The 14118-nt window shown below is 37.6% G+C and overlaps 1 protein-coding gene across 3 annotated transcripts in view; it reads left to right on the top strand.

Annotated features, from left to right (window-relative positions):
- The window catches only part of LOC145981364 (uncharacterized), a 39697-nt gene extending 28121 nt beyond the window's left edge, over window positions 1–11576 (top strand). For all 3 annotated transcript variants that reach the window (XM_083114599.1, XM_083114601.1, XM_083114600.1), the window contains one exon: window positions 8742–11576. In XM_083114599.1, the coding sequence (XP_082970725.1) occupies window positions 8742–10155 (1414 nt within the window). In that variant the 3' untranslated portion in view covers window positions 10156–11576. The remainder of the gene's footprint in view (window positions 1–8741) is intronic.
- The last annotated feature ends 2542 nt before the right edge of the window (window positions 11577–14118 follow it).

Here is a 14118-nt window from a genome sequence, read left to right as displayed (position 1 = left end):
TTTCATTGCTAAAGGTGCATTCTATGAAAATAAGGCTAAAGTTTGCGTCCTCTTCCCAAAATAGCTGGAGAAGAGGGGACAAACTCCAGATTTTTAATTTTTTTTTTCATTGAAATTCGGGGTCAAGCCCCCCCCTCCCTTCGGTTGGGTGTTCTGAATTGTACACGGTTGCATGCCCTGATGCTTTTACTTCCAAACAAAAGTTATCCAAAGTAGATTGGTCCCATAGTGCCAGAGTTATAACAATTTTCTGAGCTGGTAGTGTCATCGCCTTGTACTCAAGCGGTCCCGAGTTTGATACCCGGTGGAGGCACATAGTGGTTTGGATCCCACTTTAAACGGTAGGTCCAGCCCCGATTAGCCTTGCTGTGCATAAAATGGACTTAAAACACTAATTCAATCAATTTTCTGAGCACTATGCAAATTAGTTATGCAGAGTTTCACAACGTCATAAGTGACCTTGTATGACAGCTAGGAACATGAAACATGTTTCATTTCATTGCGAAAGGGGCATTCTATGAAAATGAGGCTAAAGTTTGCGTCCTCGTCCCAAAATAGCAGGAGAAGAGGGGGCAAATTCCAGATTTTTCTATTTTTTCCCTATTGAAATTTGGGGGTCGAGGCCTCCCCAGAACTCCCCTCCCCTCCGGTTGGCCGTTAGGAATTGTACATGGTTGCATGCCCTGATGCTTTTACTTTCAAACAAAATTTATCCGAAATAAATTGGTCTCATAGTGCCAGAGTTATACACACATAAGGACAAAAAACAGGACAACACACACAAAATTATACTGGCCATAGTGCCAGTCGCCAGAGCCTCGTTCATCTGCAAAATGCAGTCCAATGTGTACTATGTGGAAGTGAGGTTGTCTCTTGGGTGCCTACGTGGTAGGTCACCCCTTACACCCCATTTAAGCAATCTGAATGAAACTTTCTGTAGCTATACACTACGGAATAGGATTACATGTGTGCATACAAATTTCACAATTCCACCCTGTAGTTCTATCATCCATATATTGAAATGCTTATTTATGTTATTTGAAAGTCTTTCATATAGGCTATTTGGCATAGTCTACATCATTTCCCAGTTGGCAATGGCGCACTTGTCTCATACAATGGCTACACCATGGATGAGAGCATCACATTTTATTCTAAATGCAAGAAAATATATTGACATTACCAACTATGTATGTTAATATAGGGAACGACAGGTTGTGATTGTTTGGTAACTATATACCGTATTAACTCATGTATAATTTTTTTCCAAAATTTTTGCCCCTAAAATCTGTGATGCGTATAATGCACGGAATAATTCGGACAGCCATCATGAAACCATACAGAGTAATTCCATGATTTTGTGACACTTGCATTGATTTTTCATATTTACTGTACCCTATCATGTTATATATCATTGTAAAGCTTAAATCCTGCAGTTTCTGAATATTGCAATAATATTCCATTGAAGATGGCGACACTAATGTGAAATGCGGTTGAAATAACATCATCACAAAATGAAGGAACGTTCTGTTTTTATGGTACTTTGGACGAATAAAAAGATAAGGAAAAAGAAAGTAATATGTATTACTGACCAAATAATATATGAAGTGTGTAAATGCCTTAATGGAAGAAATCTTGTGTTGCTAACTGATAGTTTGAGGGTCCTGCATCTGCCTTGTATAAATGTTACATTAATCACGGGAAAAGGTATATAATTTGAACTATTTTTAGAAAAGGTAAAGAAGGCATGAGCAAAAACCACGTATAAAAAGTTTCAAGGCTATTTCTCATGATTTTTCACTTTGTAATGTAATGTTCTGCGACACCAAGAAAAGCAGTGCCATTCTGGCAGAATTTGAGCATGCACCTCCCATCACCTCCCATCACAGCGGTATTTATTGGGCGAGAAATAACAGAAAATAACTTCCTGAGTACTGCAAATCCATAACAAAATTTTGATCTCGCTTTGTAGATTAAAGAGTGAAAGATTTGGGATTGTACTGCGCATTATATACAAGATATAATTGTTAGTCACTTTTCCCCATTATACACGTATGTGCATTATACACGCGTAAATACAGTATATGACTGCCACCAATTTCCTTATAATTTGGAATTGATGTGTGTTTTTTCCATGCTCAGTGCAATATATTTTTACATATCTATTTGTCCAGACTGTCTGGTGTAGAATTATGTATTTAGTCCCATTATGAATGTTACCAAATATGTCAATCTCAGTCCATCAGTCCCCTGATGTATGTCACATATTTTACAAATATAAAATGAGGAGCACAAAATTGTGTACAATTTGGAACACTGAGCAGGTTCTCCTTGACCTGGAAAGAATTGTTGTCACATTTGAATGCAAGGAGGCAAATTTCTTACAATTTTAGGTGAGATTTCAATAAAGATATATTGCACAATATAGGATGGGTCTGTAAAGTGCATCTTTTCCTTGATCTAGTGAAAAATGGTTCAGAACTCATGTACAAGGGGCACTACAGCTTTGTGAGCCTGGTACTTGCAGCACCTAAAACAGCACTAACAAAAACACTTAAGGCGAAGAGGGACAATTACGCACCAGTTGCGCATTCACTTGAATATCGTCAGATTGGGCACTGCTATTAAAAAAAGGGATACAATGCAAGAGGGTATGAATTTCTCTCCAAGTGGAAACTGTTTTTCAAGTTGATTAGTAAGCTAGACAGATGTTTGAAAAATATAATCAATAAGTATTTACAGAATCCCATGCATTCCTTATGGGAAATCAACTTCAACTTCAAGTTACGGCGAATGGGAGTTTCGACTTTTCCTACTACTAAGACATAGTTCAATGTGTCCTTTTTCCTTTCATGTAGTTTTCTACGTCATTGGATGTTTGATATTTCCGAGAGAACAAATAAAATAATGGTCCCATAAGTGTAATGCATTTCTCCTTGTCTCCTACGGCCATCCTGGCAGTGTTGCCAAACCTGGTGTGCATGAAAGAGCTAAATTTCACCTTAAATAAAGCTAAAGATGACTTTCAAGGAGCTAGGTTTAGGATGTCTGGATAAAGTGCATCCTAGGGTAATTTTGGGTGTCAGAGGGGCTTTAAAGTGATGACAATTTATTCTTAATTTTCACTGCCTAGATCATGCAGCATCACCCATCTCAGTAATCCACTGATGCTCATATGAAATCAAAAATAAAGTATTCCCGGATAACAATATTGTCATCTTCACCTTAGTCATGGTGCTATATAATAGTAGCTGGGGAGGTAAGAGGGGGGTGGGTGATGCAGCCAATATAACAAAGTCATGTCATGTGCAAAATGTACACTCATGCCAAAGTTGGTCTTTGTGGGCCGGAGCCAGTGGTGTCATCATAGTGGGTCAAGGGGCTGGTGCCACAGTTCACAGCCAAAGGAGAGCAGGGAAGCCAGATATGGCTCCAAAAGAGGGAAGCAGGCAACAGTGATCAGCCTCAGAGGGGACGACCTAGGGGAAATTGTCCCTCCCCTCTTAAATTGCAGGAGTAATATATACGTACATAGACTCTATTCCCTCATGAAATTCGATACAAACCCCAACAACACGTGACAATTGCATTTCGTTGGGACAAAGTCAGCATAGACTTTCCTAGAAAGCTACGAAGGGTTGTGTGCAGGAAAACATGCTTTCTCAAAACAACAGGTTTTGACAATTTAGCTTCAAAAAATTTCAGTGGCAGGATTGTTAAAGGTCCAGGAACACATAAATTCTAATAATTTCCACTGCAGGACCAGAACCTTCTTTCTCACACAATTTAAATTTTTGGTTTAAGTTGTGTATTGTTTAATTGAAAAGAGGTTCCTGGATGGTATTTAAATTGACCTGGAAAAAAAAGGTTCCTGGACCGAATTTAAATTCAGATGGAAAAAAGGTTTCTGGACCATATTTAAATTAATTCAGAAGAAAAGTTCCTTGACCATATTTAAATTGATCTAGAAAAAAAGGTTCCTGGACTGTATTTAAATTGATCCAGAAAAAAAGTTCCTTGGCCGAATTTAAATTCAAGTGAAAAAAAGGTTCCTGGACCATATTTAAATTGATCCAAAAGAAACATTCCTGGACCAAATTTAAATTCATCTTGAAAAACAGGTTCCTGGACCATATTTAAATTCATCTGGGAAAAAGGTTCCTGGACTGAATTGAAATACTTGAAACATAAGAAGGTTTTTTACGGTCTAGAACCCATTTTCCCTTGATACTTTTCTCTCCCGGATGGGAATTGAATTTATTCACAATTCGTTGTCCTTTAAACCCCCTCCCTATCGCTAGGATTGTTAAAGATCCAGGAACCCATACCTTCTAATCAGGCACGTATCTAGAAATATATTTTGAGGGGGATCCGAACCAAATATCTCAATATAATAATAAAATAGTATTAATTAAAATATTCAAATTAATTAATGTATTATTGTTATGTGAATAGGTAAAAAGACAGGTTATAATGATGTAACAGCATGTAGTTCTATTCATTATGTATCTTGGGCCTCCCCGATGGCGCAGTGGTGTCTGTCATTTGAAGTCTTATGATCCTTGAATTCCAATTACTTTAGCTTAAATAATTAACCCTCGATTAAAAAAAGTACACTTTTTTTAATTTTAGTTTTTTATTACTTCATTATTTTCGTTATTTAATTTTAATTCTTAGTAAGTCTTTCAGGGAGGTCTGGATAATTTAATTTCAACACAGAACTTGGACCCTATTTAAACTGATATGGAAAACAGGTTCCTGGATCGAATTTAAATGGATATGGAAAGAAAGATTCCTGAACCAAATTTAGATTAAGCTGGAAAAAAGTTCCTGGACCAAATTTAAATTAAGCTGGAAAAAAGTTCCTGGACCAAATTTAAATTAAGCTGGAAAAAAGTTCCTGGACTGAATTTAAATTGATCTGAAAAAAAAAAAAAAGGTTCTTGGACCAAATTAAAATACTTTAAACAAGGTTCTTTACGGTCCAGAACCCATTTATGCTTGCTGATTTTCTCTCCTTGACCGGAATTTAATTTTTTTAAATTCATGGATCTTTAACAACCTTGAGGGTATTTAGACATTTACTTTACAAAACTGTGATGTACGAATTGTATGATAAGAATAATAACAAAATGGCAGAATATTATCCTAAATTAGAGACGACTTCTGAATATATCAGATTGGCAAAATTATCACTAGTATTACTGATACAGTGATATGCCAATACCAATAGAATAACTTTGTTATCTGTAATAATAATAATAATAGACATAGGCCCCGGCTTTCAATCGTGACTTGGACATGGGTATTCTTGGTGACTTTCCCTAAATCAATTTTATCATATCATCACTCGTCATAATAGTCTCGATTAGCCAAAAGTGGTAGATAGGTGATGCTAAATAACAAGAATCAAATTTAATAATATTAATTAAAGAAGGTGAGAGTGGAATGGTTATGAGGGGAAATGTAGGCTATTATAAAATATATTGCACTCTGTATGGGCTCCTCTGGAAAAAATAAAGATTGGAAAACTATGGGAAATATCAGGGAATTTGAGTTCATGTGGGAACTCTTTAATTTGAATTTTTTATGAAGTTGGCAACCCTGCTGTAAGAACAGCGTGTATCACTGAGGGCTAAAATTTTACACATGAGTGTTACTTGGTAGACATCCTACCAAATTACATGAAAATCTGAGATGGTCTGGTTGAAAAGTTCATTTTTTTTTGTGATAATTTTGAATCGAATGATGATCCCACTGTGTCTTATTTCCAGTACATGAAGAATGTGCAAAATGGGTAGCTGATTGTTTATGTTGTATTAATAATTTTGTTGTTTAGTGCTGTTTTATTGCCACTTGTGGCTTATTATGTCAGTGAGGAGTGATGGTTGAATGAAATGGAACAAGCTACTCAAAATACATGTATGCACATGGTGGTAATCAAATCCGCTAACATTGATGGTGCAATTGAAGTCAACCTTGTATTTGGTACGGTAAATAAATAACCGGATTAATGCCATGAGAAAGCCGAATAAAGTGATACTTACGGGATATGTAGGCCAGGCTGGGGTATGCCACATATCTGCGAGGTGAGTTCCAGGCCATGTCGCTAGGTGGCAGCACTGGCAGGGAAGCAGGTTGTGTATGTGCAGTTTACCTCCAAGGTGCCAGTCAGTCATTCAGTGAGGTGAGTCATGGCGTTCACAGTGTCAGGTGCCACAAGGGAGGATCTGCGATACGTGATTTGCCATTTTTGACGGCAGGGAACATTAACGAGCATATGACCTGCTGTGTATGGTGGTGAGTGCATGACCCGAACACAAGTGCATGAGTGGGTGGGTCGGTTTCGAGCAGGACACACAACAGTGTCTGATGCGGCACATAGTGGGTGCCCTAAATGTGCCATTATGGATGAGTCCATTTCTGCCATTGATGACCTCATACAGGAGTGTCTGAACCAGATTGCAACCGAACTCGGCATTTGTCATGGTACAGCATACACTATTGTTCATGAACACCTTCAATTCCGGAAGGTGTGTGCAGCCTGGATATCAAAGACACTCGCAGAGGAGCAAGAGGCTACACAGATGGGGAAGAGTCTCACTCATCTCCTGCAGTACTCGACAGACGGCGAGGGTTTCCTGGAGCGCATTGTGGCAATGGACGAGATCTTGCTCAGCCTGTATACGCCAAAGAGTAAACTCGACAGCAAGGAGTGGTAACACTCCTCGTCCTCGCAACCCAAGAAAGCAGACAAGTCGACTTTGTTCGCAAGGTGATGTTCTTTGATCATCGTTGTCCACGTCTCAGTCCCTTTTTCCGGCAGGGTGAGAAAATGAACGCTGCTCTGTACTCTGACATCTTGCGAAACTAGGTGAGTCCTGCAATCAGACACAAGTGGCGCGGCTTCTTGTCATCCTACTGCAAGACAATGCACGTCCCATATTGCTGGACACACTATGGACATGATCGCACAAATGGGTTGGGAATGCTTAGATCATCCCCCTTACAGCCCTGACCTATCCCCATGTGACTTTCATGTGTTTAGCCCACTTAAAGGCAACCCCACGTGGAATCCACTTTGCCTCGGATACACAACTTCAGGAGGTGGTCTTCCATTGGTGCTCACAGCAGCCACAGGACTTCTGGGACAGGGGCATCAAAAATCTGGTGAAGTGTTGGAATGCTTGCCTCAACAACGCAGGGGAGTATGCCGACGAGTATTAAAAGGTAAGTCCGTACAACATTCATTCCGGTTATTTATTGATCGTACCAAACAATAGATACTCTCATGTCAATAAGTTAAGGAATTTGTGAGATCCACTAGAAAACATTAGACCACAGCGATAATTGATGCAATAAAACATACTCTGGCAACACTGAAACACGTGACATACATGTCCGTTCATCAATTTCATCACATCATCACTCATCCTCATCTTCGCGATTAGCCAAAAGTGGCAGAAGAGCAAAGTAAAATAATCAAAATCAATCAATGCTATTAATTTATAGAACTTATGGTGGAAACCGATAATGTTAAACATTGAAAATTATCTCAAAGGCGAGGCTTCATTATGCAAAACACCCTGCATAAATCTCCCTTACAGGTTTCATGGTAGTCGTTTAAATTTTGTTTGTGCATCTATTGAATCACACTATAAGGTATTCCACAATACTTGAAGTTATTGTTAGTGTTACGCAAATAATATTTTTACTTTGAAATAATGTTTCATTCTTCGTAATTTTAGCATTTTGAAATGTCGAATAATTGGGTTGTACCTACTAATGGATAATTTCCATTGTGAAATTGGTGTAAGAAAGTTTAGAACCATGTATCTCTTTCCAGATTGTTGTTGATATATACATTGATTTGATGTGCTTTTCAATAAAACATACTTGTAGGAGTCGTATTCGGAAAGTAAGTACCGAAAGGGTGTAAAAAATAAAGTAAAATAGTTTCGTAACTTTTTTTATTTGCATTGCATTCTACAGACCTTAAACTACTTTTCTACGTAGTTTGCACCATTGTTCAAGCATTTGTCGTAGCGTGGGACTAGTTTTTGTATCCCATCATCATAGAATGTTCCCGCCTGTGACGAAAGCCATCCAAGCACCGATGCTTCGATGTCGTGATCCTCGTTGAAATACTGACCAGCAAGAAACTTCTTCTTCAGATGAAGAAAGAGATGGTAGTCACTTGGTGCTAAGTCAGGGCTTTTGGCGGATGAACAAACTGTTCCCAGCTGAATGACGTAATGACATTTTGAGTTTCTTGTACCGTATGCAGACGAGCATTGTTGTGAAGCAACATAATGCCTTCGCTAAGCATTCCACGTCTTTTGTTTTGAATTGCACGAGGCAGCCGGATTAATGTGTCACAACAGGCATCTTGTTGGTGGTCTGTCCTCTAGGCAAGAATTCAACCATTCTTGCATTGAGAAAACAAATCACAGACCGGACTTCACAGCTGATTGATTTTCTTGAACATTTCAAACCTTCAGAAAACTATGAAGAAAAAGCATGACCTGCTCCCATGCGTGCCTGTGGCTAACTAACGGATGAAAGACGTCAGCGAGAACTCACACATGACTGCATCGCTACAGCGGCAATATTTGCAAATGGTACTTACTTTACGAATACGCCTCGTACACTGATATAAATTCATGTCTTATGGAGTCTCATATTTCAACTTAAAATTTCAGACCCAAATCACTTCCAATAGCAATAGGATTTCTTTCTTGCAGCTCAACACTAGCGACAGCATTCTGCTCTGCAACAAAGAATAGTGGAACTACTCTAGAATCTACAAGGGAAGCAGAATCTACAAAATCTTCAATCTCGGAAGGTTTTTCCATTTGGAATGATGGAAGTAATTTGTTTCATGATAAATGTCAACTTGCAGTTCACATGCGAAATCATACTAGTTCAAAATCTTTTGACTTCTCAATGCGCAAGGAATCATTTAAGGAGATAAAATGTCTCATAGAATATAGAGGAGTTCATAGTGGTGAAAAGTTTTCTGTATGTTCAACCAGTATCAATCCTTTTGAATTGAAACGAAGTTTTAGAAAGCATTGGAAAACTCCTAATGTTGAAAGGAAGGAAGATCTTAAAAAACCTTCCAGAACTCATACTGGAGAGAAGCCCTTTTTGTGTTCAACATGTAACAAATCATTTACACAGAAGCAAAGTCTTCAAAAACATTTAAGAATTCATACTGGAGAGAAGCCCTATGTGTGTTCAACATGCAACAAATCATTTACACAGAAGGAAAATCTTAAAAAACATTTAAGAATTCATGCTGGAGAGAAGCCCTATGTGTGTTCAACATGTAACAAATCATTTACACAGAAGGAATATCTTGAAAATCATTTAATAATTCATACTGCAGAGAAGCCCTTTGTGTGTTCAACATGTAACAAATCATTTACACAGAAGCAAAATCTTCAAAATCATTTAAGAATTCATACTGGAGAGAAGCCCTATGTGTGTTCAACATGCAACAAATCATTTAGACTGAAGGAATATCTTGAATATCATTTAAGAATTCATACTGGAGAGAAGCCCTATGTGTGTTCAACATGTAACAAATCATTTACACGCAAGGAATGTCTTGAATATCATTTAAGAATTCATACTGGAGAGAAACCTTATATGTGTTCAACATGCAACAAATCATTTCCACGGAAGGAAAATCTTAGAAAACATTTAAGAATTCATACTGGAAAGAAGCCCTGTGTGTGTTCAACATGTAACAAATTATTTACACGGAAGCAATATCTTCAAAATCATTTAAGAATTCATACTGGAGAGAAGCCCTATGTGTGTTCAACATGCAACAAATCATTTAGACTGAAGGAAAATCTTAGAAAACATTTAAGAAGTCATACTGGAGAGAAGCCATATGTGTGTTCAACATGTAACAAATCATTTACACAGAAGCAACATCTTCAAAATCATTTAAGAATTCATACTGGAGAGAAGCCCTATGTGTGTTCAATATGCAACAAATCATTTAGACTGAAGGAATATCTTGAATATCATTTAAGAATTCATACTGGCAAGAAGCCCTATGTGTGTTCAACATGCAACAAATCATTTACATACAAGAAATATCTTGAAAAACATTTAATAATTCATACTGGAGAGAAGCCCTAGGTGTGTTCATATGCAACAAATCATTTACACGCAAGGGACATCTTGAAAGACATTTAAGAATTCATACTGGAGAGGGGCCCCATGTGTGTTCAACTAGTAACAATTCATTTACACAGAAGAAACATCTTAAACAAAAAAAAAAACAAAAAAAAAAAAACATTTAAGAATTCATACTGGAGAGAAGCCCTATGTATGTTCAACATTTAACAAATCATTTACACAGAAGGAAAAGGGATGGGGAAATGTTGGTGCCACACATAGGCGCCCAAAAGTCAACCTCACTTCCACATAGTGCACCCTGGACTAAAGACTAACGAGGCTCTGCCGACTGGCACTATAGCCAGTATAATTTTGTGTGTGTTGTCCTGTTTTTTGTCCTTGTGTGTGCTGAATGCCCGTTTACAGCCTCAGCTTTTAACAGAAGTCAGAACATTTTAAGATTTTTAGTTATGCAACTTTAGTGTTGTTATTTGTAATGATAAGGGGCTGGCGCCCGTATAATTTGACGGGAGCAAAATAGCCTAAGTGCTGACGCTCCCAAAATTTTAAATTCAAATTCAAAATTCAAAACACAGAAGAAAGGTCTTGGAAATCATTTAAGAATTCACACCGGAGAAAAGCCCTATGTGTGTTCAACATGCAACAAATCATTTACATGGAAGGAACGTCTTGTAGAATATTTGATAAGTCATACTGGAGAGAAGCCCTATGTGTGTTAAAAAATTTAATAAATCATTTACATGGAAGGAAGATCTTGAAAATCATTTAGTATGTCATACTGGAGAGAATCCTTATGTGTGTTCAAAATAAATCATTTACACATAAGGAAGACTTAGAAAACATTTAATAATTCATACTGTCATTTGCATGGAAGCAGGATCTTAGACAACATTCAGAAATTCATACAGCTTAAAAACCTATTTTCTATTCAACATTTAATAAATTCTTTTGACAAAATCCAATTATTTTAAAATATTCAAGGTTTCATACTTGTTTAGCCTTTTGTGTTCTGACATGTATTTAATGTGCAATACATTGAAAAAAGTAATTTTTAATGTGGTGTAAAGAAGTTTGTGTCACAATCAGTTTGTTCTTCAACCTAATCAAGATGTCCTTTTATCAGACTGCAACAACAGACATATACCACCTTAAGCATGGAACCCCTAGTTTTCTGGCTGTCCTCATTGATACTTCAGCATGTAGATACCAATTTACTAGAAAAATGACTTTTCAAGAAGTTTTGGAAGCATCCATGATCTAGCATAAGGGATAGAATCTGATTACAGCTACATTATGATGTCTTAAGAATTGTATCTTCAGATCAGGAAACAGAAAAAAATTTACTCATAAGTTTACAACTCATATAGTTTAAATTATTAATACATTTTGTGAATGATACATAAGTTGAGTAACATGCAGGCTTCCATTAATCTGTTTTTTTTTTTTATGTTTACATAATACTTGAATACTTCCAATGAGTAAATGATTAAACATTGGTTTACAACTATTTTGTTTTATTCTCATGGCTAAGGGCTTATATCAATAATGCATTATCATGGTCTGCAAGTAAAAGTACCTACTATACCTTCCTCTTTCCTTTGTACCTACCATACCTTCCTATGCATTTTGGGTCTCCCCGATGGCGCAGTGGTATAACTTGACAAGTTTAAAAACAAGATGCTGCAAATAGCTGTTGCGCATCTCATACAACATTTCCCCACTCCATTCTTCGCAGCGACGTTGGTTCACAGTGTTACAACCTAGAGGGAGCGGAATACTCTGAGGATTTTCAACGAAATTTGTATTCGCTTTTTCCTGGGCTGTGTTCTACCTGTCGGAGTACAGATATTCAACTCACCTTTCGCCAAAGACTCTTTTCCTTCTTTTAAAACTTTGCCTCTCCGATGGCGCAGTGGTAGCATCGTCACCTTGTAATCAAGGGGTCCTGGGTTCGATTCCCGGTGGAGGCACATAGTGGTTCAGATCCCACTTTATAAACTGTAGGTCCAGTCCCGATTAGCCTTACTGTGCATAAAGTGGACTTAAAACAACAAATCAATCCAATCCTTTTAAAACTTGAGAAACCATCCAACACCATGGTGACGCTTGTGGACTCGACAACATTATACTTAAGTTTATGTAACTCCTTCTGATATTGCAAATATGTTGCAACATTGTAAACAATTTATCCTCTAAGGGGCTTTCCAGAGCAGATTGTGGATTTCGTTGGACCCAGCATGATTTGATTTTTGCATTTCAAAAATATGCAGTCAAGAGTAAAGAGCAAGAACATTTCAATGCTTTAAGAAAGAACACAGTCAAGCATGTTATCAGATTGCCTTCTCGTAGCGATTGTTGTACGATAAACAAAATAACCCCCACCCCACTTGGCTTTAAAAAAATCCAAGCCACAGCCACACTCAGAAAATAAAGTCATTCGCCCTGTAGTTTCTCTTCGCTATAAACCTTAACGTGCGTACGTAATACTACAGTTTACGATCCGCGCACCGCACGCATTTTCAATGACCAGATTAAATCAAATGAACCACTGATAAACTGATATAAGCGTGCATCGTCAATCTACAAAGTAAAAATCGTTTGTCATATTTGTTTTAGCTTAATTTTCCTGAGTTGGCACCACTCGTACTCTCAAGGCCAGACTAGTACGTAGAAGAGTGGTGGGGAGGATAACGTAATAGGAACTGAACTGCAGCGATATGCACATATCGGGACTTAACTTGTCAGGCTATAGCATCGTGGCCTTGTAATCAAGGGTCCCGGGAGTTAAAACACCAATTCAATCAATTCTATGCAGTTCCTTTGTACTAAACAATGGACCTTTTCACTACGACATAAAGAACGTTTTAAATCCATTCATCTTATGGATTATGACACAAGAATGAGGTGAGCAAAATATATCAGCGATATTTGTTTTGTTCCTGAGAAATACACCTTCAAACATTGCTGAAATTCACGTCTGACATCACTGAAGTGAAAACGGCCTCTGACGTACGCTAACTTCATCTATCAGCAAGGCATGCAGGCAGGGCTTTCTACTAGCCACGTGACTTAGCGTGGGCCATGGAATAGACAACAGAAAGTCATTAGATAATAGTTACTGTGTAAGAACACAAGCATCTTAAAATTTCAGTACAAATATGAGTGCTCCATTTCTTGCAGATGCCTTATGTCCGAACAGTGTCAGCATTTATTATAATTCAACCACTTAGTGGATGGTTTTTCCATTAAAATGATAAAGCAATATTGTCACCAATAGTCAATGACTGAACACTTGAACAGTCTTGTTCATTGTCAATACATAGGTTGGTTCGGACTGGGAATAAATTATTCTTACAAGAATGCCTTTCTGGAATTACAATTATTTTCGTCACAATATTTTGTTCACAAATTTTAAAATAACAATACTTTTAGAACACTTGGGTTTACAACTCAATTTCTTCAATAAAAAAGTACGCGGAGTTTTTAATTTCCTGCAGTAAATGACAGTTTTCTTCAGTAAATATATATTTTGCAAAACTGTGTATTTATCCTACTTTTAGGTTCTTTTCTGTAATTGTAACTACGAAAACACATAGTTAATTAAGTATTCTCTTCTATTGCATCGATAAGCAGTGTTCGAAATCAGGGTGCAGGAGGGCACTACCCCCAATACTACCACCATCAATAACATCAATCTGCACTATACGTATCACCAGAGAGTATAGTATTCTCAGTGGTATCCATAGGTATAACTCGGGAGTTTATCTTCGGGGTGGGGGATGGGGGTCTCAAGAGTGGATCGATGAGAAGCACAGTGGGGGATCCAGGATTGGCAGTTGGGAGGGGCGATTTTTGCCAGGTAGATTACAGTACCTTACCAAACCAGGAAACTATCCTGACATACATTTTCAATGGTTATGTAAACAATGCTGTTTCAAGGAGAAGCCGAGTTGTCGCCTGAGG

The sequence above is a fragment of the Lepisma saccharinum genome, chromosome 29 (assembly GCF_977018435.1).
Source record: "Lepisma saccharinum chromosome 29, izLepSacc3.1, whole genome shotgun sequence".
Taxonomy (NCBI): Eukaryota; Metazoa; Arthropoda; class Insecta; order Zygentoma; family Lepismatidae; genus Lepisma; species Lepisma saccharinum.
This window is presented reverse-complemented; position numbering and strand designations above follow the sequence as displayed.